This window comes from Loxodonta africana, chromosome 20 (genome assembly GCF_030014295.1).
Source record: "Loxodonta africana isolate mLoxAfr1 chromosome 20, mLoxAfr1.hap2, whole genome shotgun sequence".
Lineage (NCBI taxonomy): Eukaryota > Metazoa > Chordata > Mammalia > Proboscidea > Elephantidae > Loxodonta > Loxodonta africana.
In genome coordinates, this window is record NC_087361.1 from 7,295,690 (window position 1) to 7,318,981 (window position 23,292).

The 23,292-nt window shown below is 37.8% G+C and overlaps 1 protein-coding gene across 5 annotated transcripts in view; it reads left to right on the forward strand.

Annotated features, from left to right (window-relative positions):
* CBLB (Cbl proto-oncogene B) overlaps nucleotides 1-23,292 on the forward strand; it is a 246,310-nt gene that overhangs the window by 122,430 nt on the left and 100,588 nt on the right. For all 5 annotated transcript variants that reach the window (XM_064273028.1, XM_064273029.1, XM_064273030.1 and 2 more), the window contains 2 exons: nucleotides 15,619-15,775; nucleotides 20,289-20,410. In XM_064273028.1, the coding sequence (XP_064129098.1) occupies nucleotides 15,619-15,775; nucleotides 20,289-20,410 (279 nt within the window). The remainder of the gene's footprint in view (nucleotides 1-15,618; nucleotides 15,776-20,288; nucleotides 20,411-23,292) is intronic.

Sequence of the window (23,292 nt, forward strand, 5' to 3'; positions counted from 1 at the left end):
GATTAATAGCTTCTGAATAATCCTCTTATGTGTCCTTTTCTCCTCATCTTTACTTCAGGTGCTTCTCTGGATTACTGCACCTGGTCTCCCTCTGTTTAGTAACGTCCTATCCAGTGATGCTTAGTACGACCAGGGAGCTTTCTAAATACAGAGCTAATCATGCCAACCTCTTGCCTGAAGTTCTTTCATGAATCCTAATTGATTCTGGATTAAAGTCTAAAAATCTCATTTACATGACAAATTTTAGGAATTGCTTTTTCTGGCTTCTCTTTGTACTCAGCTCATCCTCCAGGAAACAAAGAAGTACTCAGCACTCTTATTTCCTAACGTACTTTTTTTTTTTTCACACCTTGGTGCCTTTATTTCCCTAATTTGCACCAATTGCTTGGGAAGCTAGTCACCTCTGTACTGCACAGTGTTGCCTCTTTGTAAACTTTCCTTCACTACCCTAATCTGAGGTGGATATCACTACTCTATGCTGCCAGGTACCCGTGCTCACATGTATCATACTAGATCGCAATATACTGCTGACATGACTGTATTTCCCAATAGACTAGAAAGCTGCCTAGAAGGCAGGGACTGTGTCTTGGCTATTCTTGTTTCTTGGAGCATGGCACATTTCCTGGAATATGTAGGCACTAATAAATATTGAGTCTATTGAATAGTTGAATGGATGTGTGGATGGATGGATGGAAGATATATACCTCTACTTAATTTGAAGTGATTATCTACAAATTGATGTTTTTAATCAGTTCTTACTTCTTCAAATACTTCTCTTCTCCTTTCTTTTCTACCTCCCCAGAATTTTGACACCCTTCTTCAAGTCTGGTTCAGAAACCCCTTTTTCTAGGATTTCACTAATACACACCCTCTTACATGTTCAGCTCTAAATACTCCATTCTTTGTGTTTCTATCATATTTTGGTTAAGTGCTAGGCTCCTAACCAAAAGGTTGGTGGTTTGAATCCACACAGCCACTCTGCTGGAGAAAGCCCTGCGATCTGCTCCCATTAAAGATTACAGCCAGGAAGAACCTATGGGAGTAGTTCTCCTGTGTCTGCGATCTGCTCCCATTAAAGATTACAGCCAAGAAGGACCTATGGGAGTAGTTCTCCTGTGTCTGTGATCTGCTCCCATTAAAGATTACAGCCAAGAAGGACCTATGGGAGTAGTTCTCCTGTGTCTGCGATCTGCTCCCATTGAAGATCACAGCCAAGAAGGACCTATGGGAGTAGTTCTCCTGTGTCTGCGATCTGCTCCCATTAAAGATCACACCAAGAAGGACCTATGGGAGTAGTTCTCCTGTGTCTGCGATCTGCTCCCATTAAAGATCGCAGCCAAGAAGGACCTATGGGAGTAGTTCTCCTGTGTCTGGGATCTGTTCCCATTAAAGATGGCAGCCAAGAAGGACCTATGGGAGTAGTTCTCCTGTGTCTGCGATCTGCTCCCATTAAAGATTGCAGCCAAGAAGGACCTATGGGGGTAGTTCTCCCGTGTCTGCGATCTGCTCCCATTAAAGGTTACTGCCAAGAAGGACCTATGGGAGTAGTTCTGTGTCTTGTGGAGTTGCTGCTCAACGGCACCCAACAATAGCAGTTGTACTTTGGTCAATTTATATGGGACTGAAAATAAGATATTTGTATCTTCCTTGTTCCATTGTGAAACCTCCTTGATACCTTTTTATATAAAAAATTAGTAAAATTAGACACATATTTATTATGTCAAACTCTTTGTTCAGTGCTTTCACGTATGCAAGATCTATCTTCAGTATAATCTTTAAACAGTCTTGAAATGGTTATCGAATAAGTCCTTGGGGGAGCGTACACATAACACGCTCAGTGGTGGCTGGTTGAGTGGGTGAGTACATGGATGCATTTTTCCAGCTTTTAAGCTCTCTATGCTTTTACTTATGTCTTGTTCTTCAGTCAAGTTGATTTGGCTTTTTCATGATACTTCAGCAATTACAGGTTTCTAAGTCTTCATAGAGTCCTTCTACTTGAAATTTTTTATAATCTCTGGCATACAAGTCCTTAAAAATCTCTCAGAGTTTTCAAAGTTCATCTCCCTTATGATCCTTTGCCTTATTGTTACAACTAGATCTCTTCTTAAACTCCTCTAAGATCTTGGTTGCCCTGTGCTGTTATTATTTTTGTTGTTTTATTGAAATAATTTATATATTTATCTTGTTTTTCATTAGACTATAAACTCTACGAAATCAGGATTATTTATCTTCGTGTTTCCTAAAGTAGCTCAGCACGGGATCTCATATACAGACTTCCAGGAACTGTTGCTAATTTAATCCAAACGAGTTGCTCAGAGGTACACGTGAGATCATGTGTGTGTGTGTGTGAGAGAGAGAGACTTGCTTGCTTGGTGGGGAGGCAGCAGGGCTGGTGATTAGGTAACGCAAACGCAGCCTTTGGAGCCAGGCTGACTGTGATCAGGTTCTGGCTGCCTCATTAGCCAGCTTTGTGACTTCAGGCAAGCTGTGTAATTCCTCCACACGTGTAGTGCCTCGTTTATAAAATGTAGAGGATAATAATACCTGCCGTCTAGGGTTGCTGTGATGGTAAATGAACTCAGATTTACCTGTAAGACACTTAGAACAGTGCCTGGCATGTAATGAGCATAGTTTAAATCCTTATACCTTACTCTAAACTCCATGAGGATAATTATTAATATTAATTCTACCGATAATATTAGACTTTGTGTGATGGAGTGATCTAAAAGCAAGCCTCCTCCAAATTATTTTTCTAAAATTGTGTGCATCCAATACAGAAGTAGGGAAGACGATAAGAAACTGTCCTGCTTACCATAGGAAAAAAATGATCTATTTATAGCCCAGTTCATTGTTTCTACCTTTGATTTCCTGGGGAAGTGGTATGGACCTTCTTTGGTTTCCTGTATTTTCCTTTCACTTTTAATAAGAAAGAGCAGACAATTTCTTTACCTTTCCAATGTGTGAAATTTTTCTACCATGTTCACTAGATCGGTTTTCTCTCTAGTCAAAGAAAAGGAAACTTCATTATATACAATAAAAAAAGGAGGTGCAGAATAGAAGTTAAGTACTTTTAGAAGGAACTTCAGAAAGAAAGAAAAAAATAGAATTGAAATAGAACTCAAAGAAAAGCTAGTTAGTGATACTGCTGTTCAGCCAATTCCTAGCATTACTGTTATTTTTCTTTTAAATTGAAGTATCTTTATATTAGTATGGAAAATAAAACTTAGATACTTATTACAGTTCTATTTTGTTTAACTCATTGTAACAAGATCCTAGATGCAAAGAACAAGATAGCAAATTATAATTTTCTACTTATAAGTAGTATGTATTCAAGTTGGGGAAGTCAGTATACAAAGATGATAAACATTTAAAATGTAGAACTGCCCCATAGAGTTTCCAGGGAGCAGCTGGTGGATTTGAACTGCTGACCTTCTGGTTAGCCAGGCTCTTCACCACTGAGCCACCAGGACTCCGTAGAGTTAGAAAAGTGCCCAAGGAATGTCACAAATACTATGTTAATTATTTCTAGAGTGGCCTTAGGTTCCATGGAGGAGGTGGTACTTGAATTGGATGTGTATGTGTTTTTAAAAAATGTTGAAATCTATTCAGTGAGAAATGATGTGAGTGGTGACTGAATTGTGTGGGGTATCTATTATAGTTCAAAGACAGAAAAGTATGCAATAACCTCCAGGTGACACACATCACTTTCTTTTGGAAAAAAAAAAATTTTTTTTTTTTTTTTGCCCTTCTCACCCTTAGTTAACCCTCTGGCATCAGATCAATTTGACTCCTGTTGACCCTATAGGTTAGAGTAAAGCTGCCCCATAGGGTTTCCAAAGTTGTGATCTTTATGGAAGCAGACTGCCACTCTTTCTCCTGTGGAGCTGCTCTTGGGTTTGAACTGCAGACCTTTCAGTTAGCAGCCAAGTGCCTTAACCACCGTGTCACCAGCGCTCTTCCCTTTTACTTAGAGCCCTTCAAAAAGTGACGCTTTACCTCAGGAAAATCACTGTAGTTGCGGTTCTGGTCCTTAGTCTTGAAGCCTGATATTTCAAGAGCGTGTTTAGAGGATGGACCCAAATTAACTGAGCTCACAAACTCATCTATAATCCAGAAAAATGTTTTTATTAATTCACAGTGATTAATGCAACTGTCAGGCAGATGAGGATGCTCATGGCCCTTGTAAATACTTCAGTGCAAAGCCCCGTCGTACCCCGAACGTTCCTTGGTGAACCCTGAGTCAGAGTAAGAGGTGACGGTTGAGGGTCCACAGCAGGCACTCCTCCATGTCGGGGACCGGAGGGCTTGAAGCTGCTGCCTCTGTGTCCTGAAATACGCGGGGAACGCTTCTATTGATTTTTGACCCTCTTCACTTCCTTTTTTGGTACTTTCTTATTCCATATGCAAAGCTGCATCTTTAAAACTATTTCTGTGAATACCTGATGACAGTGAAGTCCTGTTGATGAGTTTTAAGTAGAGAAGTAGTCACACTTGCATTTTAGATGGGTCATTCTTCCTAACATGTGGATGGATTTGATCAGTGGTCTCCAAACCTGTTTGGTTGTATATCCTTATTCCTAATTTATTACAGAAAACTTTTTGACTACACTATTTCCACCCACATACCCATCCGTCCATCCGTCCATCCGTCCATCCATCCATCCATCCATCCATCCATATATCCATATGTATACACACATGTATAAATTATACAGGTCTTGTACTATACAAATAAAGTACATTTATATCTTTATAATACAAATACAGGACACAATAAAATATGCAATTTTAAATTATGAAAATTCAAATATAGTTTCAATAGATTCTCATTTGGGAAGGATCATCTCATATACTCCCTGGGGCCTGTGATTCACTTTAGAAATGCTGCATATATTAAAAAAAATATATTAGAGGGAGAGAAATAGGAGAGAGAGGTAGGAGACCGTTGTAGAAAACTAGGTGGCAGTGACATTGTGTAAATTAAGAAGCCCATGACTTTGAAAATATGAAGATAAATTTAGCAAGACTTGATTATTAAAAAGATGTGTGAGGTGAGATAGGAGTGAAATGTGATTTGAGCAAGAGGGTGCCAGCCAATGAGATAAAGAAAATAGGAAGAAAGAAGAGATTGGGCAATCAGATAAGTGGAGTTCAGGGCATTATCAGTTTTCCGTGCATAGATAAATTCAAGTGGAAAGTTATATATTAGAAGGTTGAATATACAGTCATAAGGTTGTGGAAATAATACAGAATAGAGATTTTAAAATTGCCACTCCATTTATCAGAATTTGTATTTTGACAGCCTGTGGACTGTTTTCTTGGCCTTGTGCACTATTTTTTTTTTTTTTTTTTTTAAAAAAACAATTTGCTAACATTTCGAAAGTATTGATTTTACATAAAACTTCTGGCCTTCATTGAAAAAGTGAGAGTTAAGGCAACATGAATTCTAATGGGACAGCAGTGGGCTGGACCTGGGTACCAGTTGTCCCTTTAAATGTGCTCTCCTCAAACTCATTGCTCTGTTTACCTGAGCCACTTTTCCTCATTTTCATCATCTTGATATTTGAGTTTTTAATCTTGGAAAGATAGGAGAAACATTGGAGTAACTGATAAAGACCACAAAGAAGATGCAGTGCTAAGAAAAAGGGGAGATCAGTGAAAAATTTCTGATAAATGAAACACCCAAACCCAGTGCCATCAAGTCGATTCCGACTCATAGCAACCCTATAGGACGGAATAGAACTGCCCCCATGGAGTTTCCAAGGAGCACCTGGTGGATTCAAACTGCCAACCCTTTGATTAGCAGCTGTAGCACTTAGCCATTACACCACCAGGGTTTCCAAATGAAATACACATAGTGGAAATACAAGGAAGTGGAGAAGTTGCCATGAAAGTAGGGGGAAAAAATGTGGGAGAGCATGCATTATAGAAACGAGGAAAACAGGATCTAAAGAGAGAGATGGACCAGGTAATGGTATGGAGAAGCCAAACTAGATAAAGACTTGAAAAGTTTCCATTAGATATATTTACAAAGAAGAATTTATAACCTGTTTTTATTTTTTTTTTTTCTCTTTTTAACATTCTGCAAGTCTCACTTATTACCAAAGCCTCAGTAGGCTCCATGCGAAGGGTTTTTGATGTGCATTAGTGAAGCCAATTACTAAAATTCCCAGAAATGTGTTTCTAAATTATCATTTAAAAACTTCTTCTGTACAGGGCCCTACTTAAAAAAAAAAAGTATGTTCGTACCTCTGCATGTTTTAGTTCTGATCATCTCATCATTTTTGACTTAATTCATCGGGACAGAATTTTTTAACTGCTTATACTCTCCTTCTCAGAAGTTCTTTCATATGCTACTTCTTTTCTTGTTCTTGAGTAGCTAATATTAGAGAAACTTAATGACTCGACCCTTCTGAAAATGCTTTAGTTGTAATAATTCACGACTTTGTTATAATGTTATAATGTTAGTTTTTTTGTTATAATGTTAGGTTTATTTCAAATTAATTTAAAAGGAATTTTAAACTGCATTTTGTTAAAATTGCATTTTATTAAAAAAGATGCCCCATAAGAAAAATATCTAGGGAGTGAATTAATTTATTACAAAGTACTTAGAGTGTGTCTGGATTCAAAGAGGCCCAGGTTCGTACCCTTGTCTGGAATATTCCTCTCTCTTAGAAAGGTGGAGAGAAGTAGTTTCTCATTCAGGAGCAAAGAGCACATATGCTAACAGCCTTGAAAGACAGAGGCAGTGTTTCTCTCCAGAACAAGGGACAGGCATTCTTATCACCCCCTGTAAAAGATCCGGCCTCCCTCAGTTCTGGGTTCTTCTCCTGTAACAAAACTCACTGTGTGTGTAGATGTCACGGCTGTCTCTGCATTGCCTCGTGGGAATTAGGGCTCAGGGAGCAAGTGCAGGAAAATGTTGGTCCTCAGCCACTGCTCTCGCCGTTGAGTAATAAAGGCCTTTGGCCTCTATCCAGGCACATGGCATCTTCTGCCCGCATCCTTGCGACTGGGCTAGGCTAACTTGTGAGTTTACAAGTCGGGTAGAATCCCAGATCCTTTACAGTTCTTTACAATCGTAATCATGTTCTGCTGGTAGAAATGTATATTTCTGGCTCAGTAGTACAGTAACTCAAGCTTTTTAAAAATCAGTGTATGGGGATTTGTATTCCATTAATAGGGTGCTAATAATTCACCTTTCTGTTCTTCGGTATTTTGAATGTTGTTTATTTTTTTCATCCAGTAGGAACAGAATCATAATTATTTTCCTCTGTAGTATTGTTTTTACTTTGTTATTTTGCAATTATCAGTAGTCTCTTTTATTAAAAGAACTTTTTAGGAGATAATATGTGCACAACTGTATATACTAATTCTCCTGTGAGAGTTTTAGAGGTGTTGTTGGAAGTGATATTTTTCTTTTGCGCCAATTTAACTTCTGCTTGTAGCAGACTTTACCCGTTGCTTATCAACCTAAATTGGCTGACTTAGATATATGAGAATTTTTGTTTTATTATTTTCTTTGTTAAGATAGGTTGCACTATTAATGCTGAAGGGAAGATTGTTTTAAAGCCTGACTTAAGCCTTCTATGACCAGATTTAATAATTTTGGGGTATATAATACCCTAATTCCACCTAATCTCACCTCGGTAGATCAGAGACATCTTGCTGCAACCCATGAGCTGCTGCATCTCCCGTGTCCTGTGCATTTCCCAAGTACGACGGAGCTTTCAGAGACGGTACACTGAGGAACAGTGGTGCTTTAGAAAGAAAAGAGCAAATGAGCGTCAAGAACAGAATTCTGTGGTAAATGACTACTAAGTGGAGAAATAGGAAGTAGAATTTTTATACATTTTTATGGAATGTAGTCACAGCTCCTCTTAGCCCTTTCCACCAGTAAACTTTATTTTTAAAGCTGGAAAATAAATATTATTATGTACAAAGTAATTTTATGGCTACAGTAAATGTATTGTTTATTACCTTCAGTAAAGTTAGGAGTTGAGACCAGCATTTAGGAAACATGAGATTTATCACATGGATGATATTATTGAGAAAATTAGGAATAATGATAAGATATTTTCCTTGTTTCTGGAATCTAATACAAATACGCACAGCTCTAGATTTAAGTTTCAGAATGTAAAAATGAAAATGATACTTCTCCAGTACACAGAGAAATAATGTTTTTCTACACTCTGAAGAAAATGCTATGCCTTTTTAGAAAAAGAAGAAAAAAAAATATCACAAATACCTAACTTCTGTGTTTTTCTTTATGAGAGCCAGGAATATTCATTTATGTGGAAGATTGGGTGGATTTAATTATGAGTATCCTTGGTAACCATAGTTACCATTTTACCAAAGATGAGTTGTTGTATGGCAGATTATTTGCCTAGTGTTTTTGATATGCCTTTTCTGTGGGTTTCTGGAAGCAGTTGTTTTCCCCTTATTTAAAAAATAAATAAATAAATAAATAAATATTATTTTTTTTTTTTTTTGTGGAGTAGCAGTGATGGTCTGAAAAGAATGTATTCTATTTTCATATCATTTAAGAAATAGTCACTTAAAAAAAAAAGATGGGATTTAAGAGATAAATATAAACAAAATGTCAACAGATTAATACAAATCACAGTACTAATGTGCACTCATAGTAAAATCAAAACATATCAAATATCTTCTGAATGTTATTTTTCTGAAGAAAGCTAGCCGTCAATTTAAAGGTATTGATATATAATATATCTTTGTTCATTAATGGAAACCCTGGTGGAGTAGTGGTTAAGTGCCACGGCTCTTAACCAAGAGGTCGGCAGTTCGAACCCACCGGGCGCTCCTTGGAAACTCTATGGGGCAGTTCTGCTCTGTCCTATAGGGTTGCTATGAGTCGGAATCGACTCGATGGCAGTGGGTTTGGTTTTTTTTTTTTGGTTTTGTTCATTAAAGTGACTTTGCTGACAAAGTTCAGATAAAACTAAAAAATAGGGATGGGCAAATAGAGGTAAAGGAGATTTTTTTTTGCATTTAAAGTCAAAATGACATTTAATATCTCTGAGCTAGAATAGATTTTAAACAACCACAACCACAAATGCCACTCTGCCTCAATATAAAAATCGTGTTTGTTGATGCTGTTCTTACTTGGGGTTGTCTTGGTTATTCTTGAGGTTGCATTTCCCTGCAACATTTAGAAAGTTGATCAGCTTCTATTACAAAAATGCCTGATGGAATTTTTTACTGGAGTTGTACTGAATCTGTAGATCAATTGGGGAAGAATTGATGTCTTTACAGTATTGTGTCTGCCAATCCATTGAAGTGGTATATATTTACATTTTTTATGTCACTGTATGTATGTATATGTGTGCATGCGTGTGTGTGTTTCCATTGTATCTTTGCATATCTTTTATTAGCCTTTTTTCTATTTGATATTTTTAGATGCCATTGTAAAAGTCAGTATTTTTTAAGCTCTGTGTTCTAATTGTGTATTACTGGCATTTAGGAATACAGGTGCTTTTGTATTCATAAATACCAGCAACCCTGTTGAATTTTCTTATTTTTCATAGTTTAATCTGTATATTCTTTTGTATTTCCTACATATATACACAGCCATGTCATATGCAAACCGTTTCGAATTTATGTTTTTGGTTCTTTCTTTGATTGATGTATTTTCAAACATTTTAGTCTACCTTTTATTCCTTTAATACATTAAACCTATTGGAAATATAGAAAGATCTAGTTAAGGACCACGAATAATTCCAGAAAATAAAATAAAATAAAAATCATGTATAATTCTACCAAAATCCAGTTATAATTAAAGTTTATGTTGATCTCTTCAGGCATTCTACATAGCGTTTAGCATTGGATCATAAAGGCCGTGGAAGTTTTAAAATGCTACAATAATATACTGTGGATACTTTTCCATGACGATAAATATTTTCTGAATAATTTTAATTGTTAGTATTCCAGTCTGTGGATATACTATAATCCATCCTGTTACTGCTGTGGAACATACTTGTTTTGAATATTTTGTGATTATAAACAAGGCTGCAATGAAGAGACTTGTGGACGAGGCTTTGCATTACCATGTGCTGTAGCTTGAGAAAATTTTCCGAGGAAAAATTCCTAGAAGTAGGCTTTCTGGGTCAAAATGTGTAGGCTTTTACATGTGCTACAGAATTGGTTCTAGAATTGCTGTGTAAATTCTCTTTCACCCCAGAAGTATACAAAAGTTCCTGTTTCCAAACACCCTAGTCTTTGCTGATGTTCACAGCACTGTTAAGTGGAATGTTTGTATTCCACCTATATAGCCTTTTATGAACTAGTTGTTTCATAAAAATGTTTTAGCTTTTTAAAAAGCTAATCTCCTGACATGTCTTCCATTTCTTTTACAGCTGTTTTAAAAATGGAGAATTTTCAGATTGGAATTGAATGCCCTTCTCCAGTTTTTACGGAGGAGGAGACAGACTTGGAAGGTTGAATGATTTGTCAGTTGTTGGCCTGTTGATAGCTTTTTCAGTGTTGTTTTCAGACATCATATTGGTTTGATTTTCCTTACCTTTCAAGATTTTGAAAGATAGTTGCTCTTGTTTTTTGGTAGACTGATAAGTAGCCATTATTTCATGATAGATTTGTAAAATACCCTGAAGATCTTAATTCTCTTGACATTGTATGAGTAGAGCTTTCGCCTTTCAAGTCATCCGAAGATTTCTTTATTAGTGGCACAGCACAGTCAAATTTCTAGACTCCTCCTCCAAGAAACACTTCCCTGCCTTCCCTGGCAGAATTTAATTAAATTACACAAATTTTAGCAGTATACCTCATTGGTCTTAGTGCATAAGATACGATCTGTGACCTCAGGGAGCCCATGGGGTTTCCCTGGCACATGAGTCTTTTTCTATGATACTCTTAGCACATGACGAGCATTATTTCTGTGTTTTTCCACGTAGTTGATTGTGACTTCCTTTTGGATGGGATCTCTTATTTGTAATTGTATTCTGAACCTGCATAATGCCTGCCACATGGAAGGGTTCTTTGTTGTAATCCCTCTCAGCCTCAATTTACTCATCTGTACCATGATCATCTGCCTTATAGTTTTACTGGGACAAACACAGGCAAGTCCTTAACTTGATGACTGGCAGATAGGAAGCCTTCACTAATTGACAGATCTTATTCTCACCGGAATTCTAACCCTAAAGCCTGTTGCTGTTGACTCAGTTCAGACTCGTGGCAACTCTGTGTGTGTCAGGGTAAAACTGTTCTCCGTGGCTGTTGTTCACAGGTAGATTGCCAGGCTTTTCTTTCGAGGCACCACTGAGTGGACTTCAACTTCCAGTCTTTAACAGCCAAGCTTGTAAACTGTTTGTGTCACCTGGGGACTCCACTGGAAGTGTGAAGATCCTGAAATCATATCGTTGTTAAAAGTGCCTGGCCACCTATTGGCCTTATATTCCATTCTTTGTGAATTGGCAGTTACCTGTGATTTTCAGTGGATTGTAAATTAAGTCAGCTTGTAAATAAGTGGCTTATACTTGTAAGTAGCAAATAAAACGAAATAAAAGACTTCTGTGTTGAGAACTTGAAGCTTAGTTGGGCCTTTTATATTCTGTTTCTTTTCTTTATTTTTCCCTTCCCTTTGGCCCTTTTATTTTCCCAGGTATCTGCCAGCACACTGAAACTTCTACATATTTGTTAAAAAAAAAAAACGCCATTAATATTTTCTCTGTGTTGATCTCTAGGGGAAGAGGTTATAGAAACCGCCACTCTGTCTTATTGCCACAGTTAAACCGAAGGTGTAAAATTCTTGCTCTCCGTTGTCCTTTCTCCCGTACATCTCGGAAAGAATGTGATAGCAGTTTGTAATTTTTCATGAAAAGCTCAGATCCTTAGTATAACAATTTTAGAAGAATCTGTTTTTTTGTTGTTGTTGTTCTTGTTAGTTTTTCAGAACGGATTGTTCGTATTTCTCTTCTTCACTCATGAAAACACTTCCCACACAGGCGCACCCCGTACACATCACCACACTCCCACTTTTACACCCTCTGAGGGAAGTGCTCCCCTCAGCCGATAGATCAAGGGTGTCTGTCACACAGACTTTTACGTACATGTTAACCAAGTAATGCCCTTTCTTCTTAATGGCTGTTACTGCCCTTGATCATGGTTCTGGTAAATGTCTGTCCGGACCTCAGACTGATCAGAAGCGAACTGTCACAAAGTCTTACATAAAACCCATTGCCGTCGAGTCAATGGGGACTCAGAGAGACCCCATGGGACAGAGTGGGATTGCCCCATAGGGTTTCCAGGGAGCGGCTGGTGGATTCGAACTGCCAACCAGGGCTTTTTAAGCACTGTGCCACCAGGGCCAAGTACTTCTCAAGCACTGTGGAAATACAGGCTGTCCCTTTGACAATGGTTATTTGAAGCGGTATGTGAGACCAAAAATTTTGGAAATCTGCACATTTTTTGAATTTGCTCTGGGAAATCATTGTTTGCCCAAAGGAGTTATGATTTTGTAAGTGCCTTCAATACTGGTGAAGATAATCTTTATTATGGTAACAGGTATTGAAGTATATATTTTGGCAATATATTTGCTTCGTATACTTCATGTACAAAACAAATTCCCCTTAACTTTTCCATACAAGGGATAAAATATTACATTCTTAAAACAGTAGGTCTTCACTTATTTTAGTTTTTTACTTGGAACATCGTGGTGTATGTCCCTTGTGTGTGTTGAGTATTTGAAAACTTTAATTTGGAAATGAAGAGTGTACTTCTAAGATACTACTTTAATGATGATTGTAACAAAGCTGAGCATGACTGCGTATTTACACTTCTCATAAACCAATAGCATTCTAATATTATTAAAGGTTTTCCTTGTTCTTTTTAAAAAACAGTGGCATTTTGTTAACCTTAATCAGAATCTGACGTGTGTTTCTTCTAAATGTCATCTGATGTGGTGTCTTTCTTCAGTTCTCTGTGGTTTCCTGTTTTTTTCATACATAGAGAAAAGCCTTTTGAGGTATTAAGCCTCATTTTTTTTTTTTTTCTTTTAATGGTACATAAAACCTAAAATTTCTTACGTATACAGCATGGACTTGTAAGTTTACCTCACTGAATGGTGTCACTAGAGGGATTTCGGGGTGCAGACCACCTGGGTGACACTGCCAGAGGGGTGACACCAAAATGACTGTCTCTGAAATTCCTGTACAGTGTTGCAGCAGAAATTTATTACTTTCTATAAAAATATCCCTGTAGTTAAAACAACAAAAACATTTTTCGTAAGCCAAACTTACACGTATCAATATACCTACAAGGCGAAAACTCTGTGCTAATTTACTTTTTGAACCTTCTAATGAACTCCAGGTCAGAACGGTCATCTACCCAATTACAGTGATGAATCGAATCATGTGGTTTTTGTCTGTGCAAGCTACAAGCAAGTGCTGCTATTTTCATTGCTTCCGGTGTTTTTACGGTCTCTGATTTTGTCAATTTTCTGGTGTTTTAGCTACAACATTTTAATTAGTATTTGTGGACCTATATCAATAACTTTCTTGGGAATGAAGTACTAACTAAAGAAAAAGAAGGAGTGATATACAAGAATTACAATTTATAAGTAACATTAGTACAAAAAACACTCCTTGGAATTCTACATGGTCTGGTGTGGGAGGAGGTCCATGGGGGGGAGGGACACTATGACTTACCACACTGGGACCTCACCATTCATTTATTCCGTTTCCCACAGTCCACTCTCCTACCCCCCAGATTCCTTCAGCCCTTACTGTGTATTCCATCAACCAGCAGTTCCTTCCTTATATACCTCTCTACATTCTTTATTCTTAACGTCTTATTTCTTCCTCTAAAGTGTGTTCTGCAAGGACAGGACATAATGACATTTTCCCACAGTACCTTGCTTTAAACAAAAAACCAAACCTATTGCTGTCTCAGGGACACTAAAGGACAGAGTATAACTGCCCCAAAGGGTTTCTAAGGAGTGACTGCTGGTTTTGAACCACTGACCTTTTGGTAAGCAGCCAAGCTCTTAACTACTGTGTCACCAGGGTTCCAGTGGTTAAGAGATTATCTGCTAACCAAAAGGTCGGTAGTTCAAGTCCACCAGCCACTCCTTGGAAATCCTGTGAAGCAATTCTACCCTGTCCTGTAGTGTTGCTATGAGTCAGAATCGACTAGACAGCAACGGGTTTAGTTTTTCCTTGCCTAAGTAATTAATAAATGCAGTAGATGAGTGGGTCTAAGTGTATAATCCCCAGACCAACAATGTCAGCATCAACTGGGAACTTGTTAGAAATGTTAATTCTCAGGCCTCACCCCATTCCTACTGAGTCAGAATATCTGGGGTTGGGTCTCACTGATCTCTATGTAAAACCTTCCAGGTGATTCCAATGTGATAAAGTTTGAAAACCCTGCTATAGGTAACTATTGAAAGAATATGAAATTCGTGTATTTATGGTGGTGCTCCTCAGAGAGGACTGGCATAGAAGGCGCCAGACAGGAAATCCGTATACACTTAGTCCAGAAAATACGTGTCTTTTATTTGCAAGAGACACTGGTGAAGAAAATCCTGAGGTTTACATATTTGCAGTCTTATCAGAGGAGGGTGGAGGGTATATATAGCTTTTATGCTGTCATTTTGTGAAAATGGTCATTGAAAAAATATTTATATATACACATATATAAGTCCTGTCCGCCCCCCGCCCCCGTTCAGGAATAGGCAGTTAACATCCTAACAGCCAGAAGGTTAACTCAGAAATGAGTAATGAGTGTTTCCTGTTTTCCTGGTAGGGGCACAGTGGCTGAATGCTGGAAACTGCTCGGGCAGGGGATAGGTTGGGGGAGAGAGATTTTTCTGGATGGCATTCTCTGAGCTTCTAAATGTTTGAACCATGTAAATGCATTACCTATTCAGAATTTTGATACATGATATTTAATAAATTTATGAATAAATGTCGACTGCATTCCCATAAGGTAGCCAGTGTGGTTGTCTTTCCCTTTGTGTTAATGGTAAAGGTTAGATAGCATGTGCCTTTCATCTCTGCAGAAAACATTGGAATGAAGGCAGAAATGTCTTCATAATTTTGTATCTTAACTGCCTTGAAATGGTAGATACACATTACTCTTTTATGCGGTGAGTAAATAATTCTAATATATGAACCTATCATTTTGTAACTTTTTCAGGAGATAAACGTTGTTGTGTGCTGTTGAGTAGATTCCAACTCATAGTGACCCCACATGACAGAGCAGAACTGCCCCATAGAGGGAGAATATAACTTTGATTTTAGTAAACTGACCTTTTTCTTAACCTTGTATACACAAATTAAGAGGTTCTGACACACAGGACTTTGACCTAATTCCTTCTTTCTGATGTATTTCTAGAGATACCTCCATAGCCAAGGACTGTTTTGAGTGAAAAATTGACTTAGATTTTTATCATATTGTTTGTAAGTGGAAAATAATCCAGTTAGCAGAAACCATTGTATATGTACTGAATTATGAACAATATTCTCATCTATTTGCCTTTTAATACCATTGTCATTGTATTAATCTTATGACTGAATTGTGCTGTTTGAATAGAAAATATGTTTTAAATGACACTTAATTACTTTTTCTTTTTTTGTACAGAACTATTGTACCATGGAAAGTATTCAGACAGTGCCTTCATGAGGTCCATCAAATTAGCTCTGGCTTGGAAGCGATGGCTCTAAAATCAACAATTGATTTAACTTGCAATGATTACATTTCAGTTTTTGAATTTGATATTTTTACCAGGCTATTCCAGGTAAGTTTTATATTGCTTATCCGGTCCATCCTCCTTCCCTCTTTGTCTCCGCACCCCCCCGCGCCCTTCCATCCCTCCAGCCTCCTCCTCTGCTGTGTCTTTCTCCTTTTTCTCCTCCCTCTCCCTACGCATTAGGGTAAGAAATTGCATAAATTACTCCCCAGAATGTGATTTTTTGACTATTTTCCATTTTTATAGTTGTTTCATGATTATCCCCTTGGTGTATACATGCTATCTTCTTATGCTTTTTCAGTGAATTAAGATACCTTTTAGGAAAATAATTGTGCTACTTGATACTGATCATTTTGTAATGGAATCTCTTTTTTTCAAAAAAGGTTTTTGATACTTTCACTGAATAAATACTCCATTTATTTAACATGATTCAGAGATACTGTAAATGGTAGCTTTGCTCCTTAACCTTCTGAAGGAAGAGAGCAAAAGTAATTTTCATACGTGAAACCTAACTGCTTTTTTGAGGAAGAGCTTGTTTTGGGAGGGATTCTGAATGCCTTTTTAGTGTGCATATTATATACTAGAATGCCTCAGAGTTATATAGTAAAGGTATGAGGAAAACTTCGTGTGAATTAAAAGCCTATCCAAGCTGCTTCTCATCATGCACGCACATGTTCTCATGAGCTGTTTGATGTTAACGCGGCCCTTACTTCTCTACGGTACCTTAATGCTCTTAGCTTGTGTGCATTATTTATAGGATGGGAGAGGAAAATGAGTTGAGCTGCTATATAAAGTTTTTCATAACAAAAATCAAAATCTTACCTGTGGACCAAAAAGTGCCTGATGTTACGGTGTGCCATCCAATTGATTCTGACTCATAGGGACCCTGTAGGACAAAGTGGAACCGCTCCATGGGGTTTCCAAGGAGCTGCTGGTGGATTCGAACTGCCTGAGCTTTTAACCACTTCACCAACAGGGCTCCAAAAAGTACCTAGTCCTGAAGTTTTAAAGCATGTTAAGTACAAAAGTAGCTTAAAAAAAAAAACTGCTATTGGTCACTATGTATTTCTGAGATTCTTTCTTTCTGTTGGTTTCTGTACTCATTATTTAAATGTTTTGACTATATTGTAATACATCTGCCATAAAATATGATAAAATTGGTTTTATGTATAGAGAAGTACATCTTTTAATTTTACACAATTAAAAAAAAATACACCACTTAAAAACAATGAGTAACAATTTTCTTAAGGTGTGTCTGTATATTCTATATAAAAATGTACATTTTGTTAATATTGGAATTACCTGAACGTATGTTCTATTGCAACAATGATTTCGGTGATTAATTGGCATTGACTCTATTTCTCAAATATTTGAGGCTGGGGTATATTTTGACGGAGTTAGATTTGAAAGGGGATAAGGTATACTCTCAGAATTTGGAGTCTGGAATAGTGAAACTTTCATAAGGATTTAAAGAAGGAGTCAACAGAGACCAGGAGATGAAGCTGAGGATTGTTTAGGAACTGAAAAAAGTAAGAGCCCCGGATACTTATTACCTTTGTTCTTGTCTTCCCTTATCCTGATGTCTGGCCAGAACTTGAACAAATGCTGGGGAGTCATCAGAAGGATTTTATAGTGGTGACTTTCCTCATTCTCTCTTCTTTCTGCTGCCCCATCACCTTCTCTTGTCTGTAGGTAGTTCAGTGATGCTGGGATTGATAGGCAGGAACTAAAATCCTGGAATGGAAGTATTGGGAATTTACTTTTTTCTTTCCTCTCCCTGATGCTGCCCTTTTTCTTCTCCCTGTTTCCCCACTGCTAGAGAAGGCCGGTTTGTTGAGAAACAGGCAACTAAATTTGAGATGTGGCACAATGAGGGTGATCTGAGACTGGAGTTCATTGCACCAGTGGGATAGGGAGAGAGAAGAAAGGAGGAGGAACGTTAACTAACTGTAGCAAGGAAGAAGAGAGAGCTTCTGGGCAGACTAGCCAAGGCCCCCTTCTTCGTACATAAGTTTTAAGTCAGTAAATGACTTTTCTTGAAAAAAGTAGTGATCAGGAGAAAGGGAGGGACAAGTCTCCTAATTCATGGCATTCATCTCTGAGTCAGTTAATGTGCAAATTATTTTGTTTTGGTGTGTGTGAAGATATTTCTTTTAATCTAAAAACAAATTACAAAAATAATTTTATTCTTCAAGCACTTTGTTTTGGCTTTTTTAAACTATGACTTGGCAAAATAAAAGAAAAAAAAACATAGCTACCACGTGTTTCTGACTGTTTTGAGTGGGTTCCATTTACCAGAAAACTGCACATAGACTCTTTCTATTACATAAATATTTTTGCAGTAAGGAGCTTGGCCCTCTGGATGATGTACTAAGAAATGATTGCTAAATACTGCAGCTGTTGGCTCGAAACTCCACTTCTATTTTTTCACTTGTATTTTGATCTGCGCATTGGCTCTCTATAAATTTCAGCATTTTTAAAACATCTCTTCAATTAATTTATATGGACTTTTATTGAAGTGACACAAATATTTGTTTGATATTATTTTCCATCCTTGTCCTTTGTAGATGGGGGAGTAGATCAAAACAAAAACCAGTGCCTAAAATAGTGTATTGTTTTATGTAATTTTGAGTCATGCCTTAAGCAGAAAATTACAAACATTTTTATCTTATTTTTTCAAGCACATAGTCAGAGCCTCTCATAATGGTGCTCCACAGGGATGTTTTTCCCTCCCAGTTAGATTTTTTAGTGAGATAGGAAAATGCCCTGAAGGTTTTTCTTGTTATGTCCAAGAAAGGCTAAAATGTCTTCATTACTAAATCATTCTTTCCCTCGTTATCGTCCAGGGATATAATCCTTGAAGAATTCTGCCTTGTAAATTTGAAACTTGCTTAACATTAATAAGGAACAACTCTCAAAACAAACAAAAGCAAGATTCCTGTGTAGGATGACGATTTCAGCTACTCCACTTTGGCAACTGAAAATGTCTGCTTTTACAGAGAACATGTGAATTAATAGCCCGGCACGTTGTCTCGCATATACTGCCAAGTCCTTGGCTTTAATGTGGCTTCAGCCTGCCTTAAAAATACGCAGAGGTGATGCACCTGTACCTTCCAGCAAAGGGGTCTGTCACCTGCTGCCTTTTTATCTCTCGTCGTGGCAACTGGAGGGACAGCTGATCACATTGAAGAGAGAACCATACAACGATACAAACCAATGTATTTCTGTAAAAGATTGTTAGATAAGTTACTTTTAAATCTAAACCTTTTCTAATCTTAAAGGTGACTCCACTGTGAGTATGATAGTATGTTACCACGGAAAGAACGCTAATCTGGGAGCCAAGGCCTTTGAGACAAGTCATTAATTAGAGGATTTGTTTAACAGCAGTTATTACTACCTGTTACTGTGTATCTGATACTTGGCATAGGTGCTAGTACCCTGCTGGCCAGCAAGGCAAGCACGTTCCTTGCCCTCATGGAGCTTCTGGTTACTGCGTAGCCTTTGTCAGATCACTTGAGTTCTACGGTACAGTTTCTCATTCTGTAAAATGAAGAGCCTGATACTGGTAATTGTGACGGCGACAATGACGTTTAGGAGACACCTGCTGTATGCAGTACTGTGTGAGGTGCATTTCATACATTGCTTCATTTCAACCTCACAACAATCTTACAGAGTAGGAACTGTTATTCATTTCCAGGGAAGAAATTAAGATTAGAGGATGAATAACTGATCATATAGTAACTAGACATCGACAGAGCCCAGGTTTTCACCAAGGTCTCTCAGACAGTACACCCATATGTTTTACAGCCCTTTATTCGTCCCTGCCTTCTTCCTTCCTTGTCTGTTCTTTCAACAAATATTTATTGAACATCTGTTAGCTTTAGGCACCAGCCTAGGTGCTGAGCATACAGCCGTAAACAAAACAAACCCACAGGGATGTAAGAAGTATGATGGGTGATTGCAGTTTTAAATAGGGTGGCCATTGAAGAAGTGACATTTGAAGAAAGTAATCAGGTGGATATTTGGGGATCAATAATTTAGGTAGAAGGTCCGCACATACACAGGCTGTAAGTGGGAGAGCGCTTTCGTGTCAGGCTGACAGCGGAGAGGCTGGTGTGGCTGGAGAAGCAGCAGAAAGGGTGACAGAGACCAAACTGGGGAGCCAGACTCTGTCAGGTCCTTCCAGGCTGTTCATTAGGACTTCGACTTCTACTCAAAGTTAGCGGATTTTGCACGAAGAGCGATTTATATTTCAGAATGATCACAAATGTTGTGCTGTGTCGAGAATAGGCTCTGTTGAGAAGAGATTCTCTGAGTTTTCTCTTTGATCTCTGTATTTTGTTCTCAAGAAATCTGTGTTCTACCTAATCATATTTCTCCAGAAAAGAATATGCTGCTACACGTGTGCTATTAGTTGACGAAAGTTGACCTAATCCACAGAAGCTTATTTGACTTTGAAAGTAGCCAGGAGGATTTCGCAAGTGTATTAGATGACAGGTTGGTATGTAATAGGTAGTTGCCGTTCTCTGGATAATTCCTTTTCGTTTATTTATGTTTTCAGCCTTGGGGTTCTATTTTACGGAATTGGAATTTCTTAGCTGTGACGCATCCAGGTTACATGGCGTTTCTCACATACGATGAAGTGAAAGCACGGCTACAGAAATACAGCGCCAAACCTGGAAGGTGAGACTTTTTCGCAGTAATACTCTGCCATACACCTGAGGCTTCAAACCCTCCGTGGCCGTTCCTGAGTAAGTCGGTAACACCCGTGGGGGAGAGCAGTGCCGATAAACCGAAGGGCTGCCGCTTGATCGAGTCCTTTAATTTGATACATTGTGCTGACCCTGAACTTACTGTTCGTACAGTGAAAGCGAATGTGGCATCGTGCTTTTTCTGACGGATTTAGAGATCCGTTAAGCCTCTGACTTCTGATTTCCTGATTGGAGTAGGACATTAACATATTGACTGTTTTTAGGACACCCATGTTTGTGTATAAAATCCTACAGGTAGATTTGAATACTTACTGGAATGTGATGCTTGAGATGAATCAGTTTTATGTTCATTCCTTTAAGGTATTTTTCAAGACGCAATTCAGTTTGACTCTGTGATAAACATTTTAAGTGCGTGATACAGCTCACTGTTAAAATCCTAACCAGCTTCATGTCTTTGAAGTCTTCTTCCGTAATACCTCGCTCTTCTTTACAGACTCAGAATTTATGTTTTTATTTCCAGACAGTGAAACTGAGCAAGGCTCAGATAGGTTGACCGGCCAGCCTCTCTGGCTTGCGACAGGAAATTTTACCTCGTTAATGGTAAATGTGGGACCAGAAAATATGCCTCTCCTTGGTTCAGTGCATTTCTCTGTACATCTCCTCTAGGAATGTGTTAGGCACGTAGTGGGCGTTTTGCTGTGGGATCTGCACACTGTGGCACGCAGTGTGCTGGGTGTAGCAGTAATGACAGTGGAATGTTCACATTTTAGTCAGAGAGGCCATTCCAGTGCCCCGTCGTTCACTGGTTTTTATACAGGGGTGATTTCATTTTAGGAATGGATTTGATAATTTAAACTCTACCTTGTTCAGAACATCGTTTTTTTTTTTTTTTCTCAACTTGTAGTGCACATGGGGTTTGTTCTTTAATAATCTTTTTAAGTTTAAGCCCAGAGCGTTGATTCTTTTTTTCCCCTTACTACAGTGAACATTTCTGTCTTTGTTTTACTTTATTTTTTTCTTTAAAGAATTATTTGTGTTATATTACAAAGGAGGCAGTGGGTACTGAAAGCACTTATACTCTTCCTGAAGTCTTCTGTTCAGATTAAGGACGGTTGATTCTCATTGTGACCATTAGAGCTGGTCAGATACTTTGCATGTTAGCAGTGGCTTAGACAGACCGTTCTGTTTCATTCAAGCTTCTTTGATGACCTGTTTTTTGCATAATTTTGTTTGTAGTATTTTAGATGAGGGTTTGCGGAACAAATTAGTTTCTTGATTTTTGCATAATTTTTATTCCCTTGATTGGCATCATATCAAGTGTCTTCTTGTTCCTAGAATATGACTGAAAGATACGATGTGATTGGAATCGTGGAGTGATTGAAATTTAACATGGAAATCTGGGGAGATTATTTTGTTCCATTCTGTAAATACAATAATGAAAACCGAAGCCCTTTGTGTGGTAGTTTCTCTTTGGCTTCATGGTAAAGAAGATAATTGGGCCTATTCTGTACTTATTTGGGTTCTGCAGCTTGTGCTTCATTGGAATCCAACTGACAAAACCATTAGTTACCTGATGAACTTATATTTGGGAATCTGAGTGAAATATTCATTGAATAACTTTTAGTCTTACCAAGTAACCTTGAGCTCTCAACTACCCTCCCAACACAAATTTATCTGATTAAGATAAGCATGTCACTTTAAGAGACTAAGGTGCTAAAATTAAAGCAAAAGTGTACTTCATGATAGTGATGGTGGGGGTGTTAGCTACTAACAAAAAAGGGTCAGCAGCGAATGATGAAAAAGTGCCGTGCAAATGAGACTGAATTGGAGAAAAGTGCATGTGAGGATGAAATTGCTCTAAAAAGCCATATGATAGCTCTCACTGATCTCCATTAACTGCCTGTCCCTCCTCTATAAGTCAGTTTTAGAAACACCATCTGAAAATAGACAAGAAACAACCAAACCCATTGCCATTGAGTCGATTTCGACTTAAAACAGACCAAAAAAACAACTAAACCCATTGCCACTGAGTTGAATTTCGACTCATAGTGACCCTATAGGACAAAGTAGAACTGCCGCATACAGTTTCCAAAGAGTGCCTGGTGGATTCGAACTGCTGACCTTTTGGTTAGCAGTCTGAGCTTTTAAACGCAGCACCACCATGGTTTCCAAAACAGACAAGGGCATTAGGTAAAAACTAAGCAACTTCACAAGTATGCTTTGGTGGTTTTTAATATATGAATAGACCTAGAACTGCTTTTAAAATTCCTGTAATGCAGATTTGTAAGTATTTCCTCCATTTTAATATCATACTCTTGACGGCTTGCTGAGATTAGTAGTGCACGTACACCTTTAAGATTTCTATTTGGTATTGTATGTGAAAGAATTTTATCATATTAATTTCTTAATATAATAGTTTAAAAATGATCTTTCCAATTATAGTTTATTTCAACTTTGTTTTATTTTTGGTACTTTACAACCATAAGTCTGTGTAGAACTGTTTTATCTGATTTGGATTAAGAGTGCCAATAATTGACAGGATGATGACCTATTTTCAGGCTAACTAGATGAATATGTTTTTAGACTTGTTTGAAAAGCCCTTTACAAAGGTTCTATAATGTATACAAAGCTCTCGGTATCCAGAAAATCACAACTTGTCCCTTCCTTTAAAGACCCAATTTTCTTGAAAAGCAAAATCATATTAACACTATTAAATATACAGGTTCATTAGATCCAAAGACTATATAGCTATTAGATATGGGAAATTATCCCATGAAGTTACTTTTACAGTATACTTGATCCATCAATTACTGACATATATTAAGAGGTACTTACTTAATCTGGCACATACAT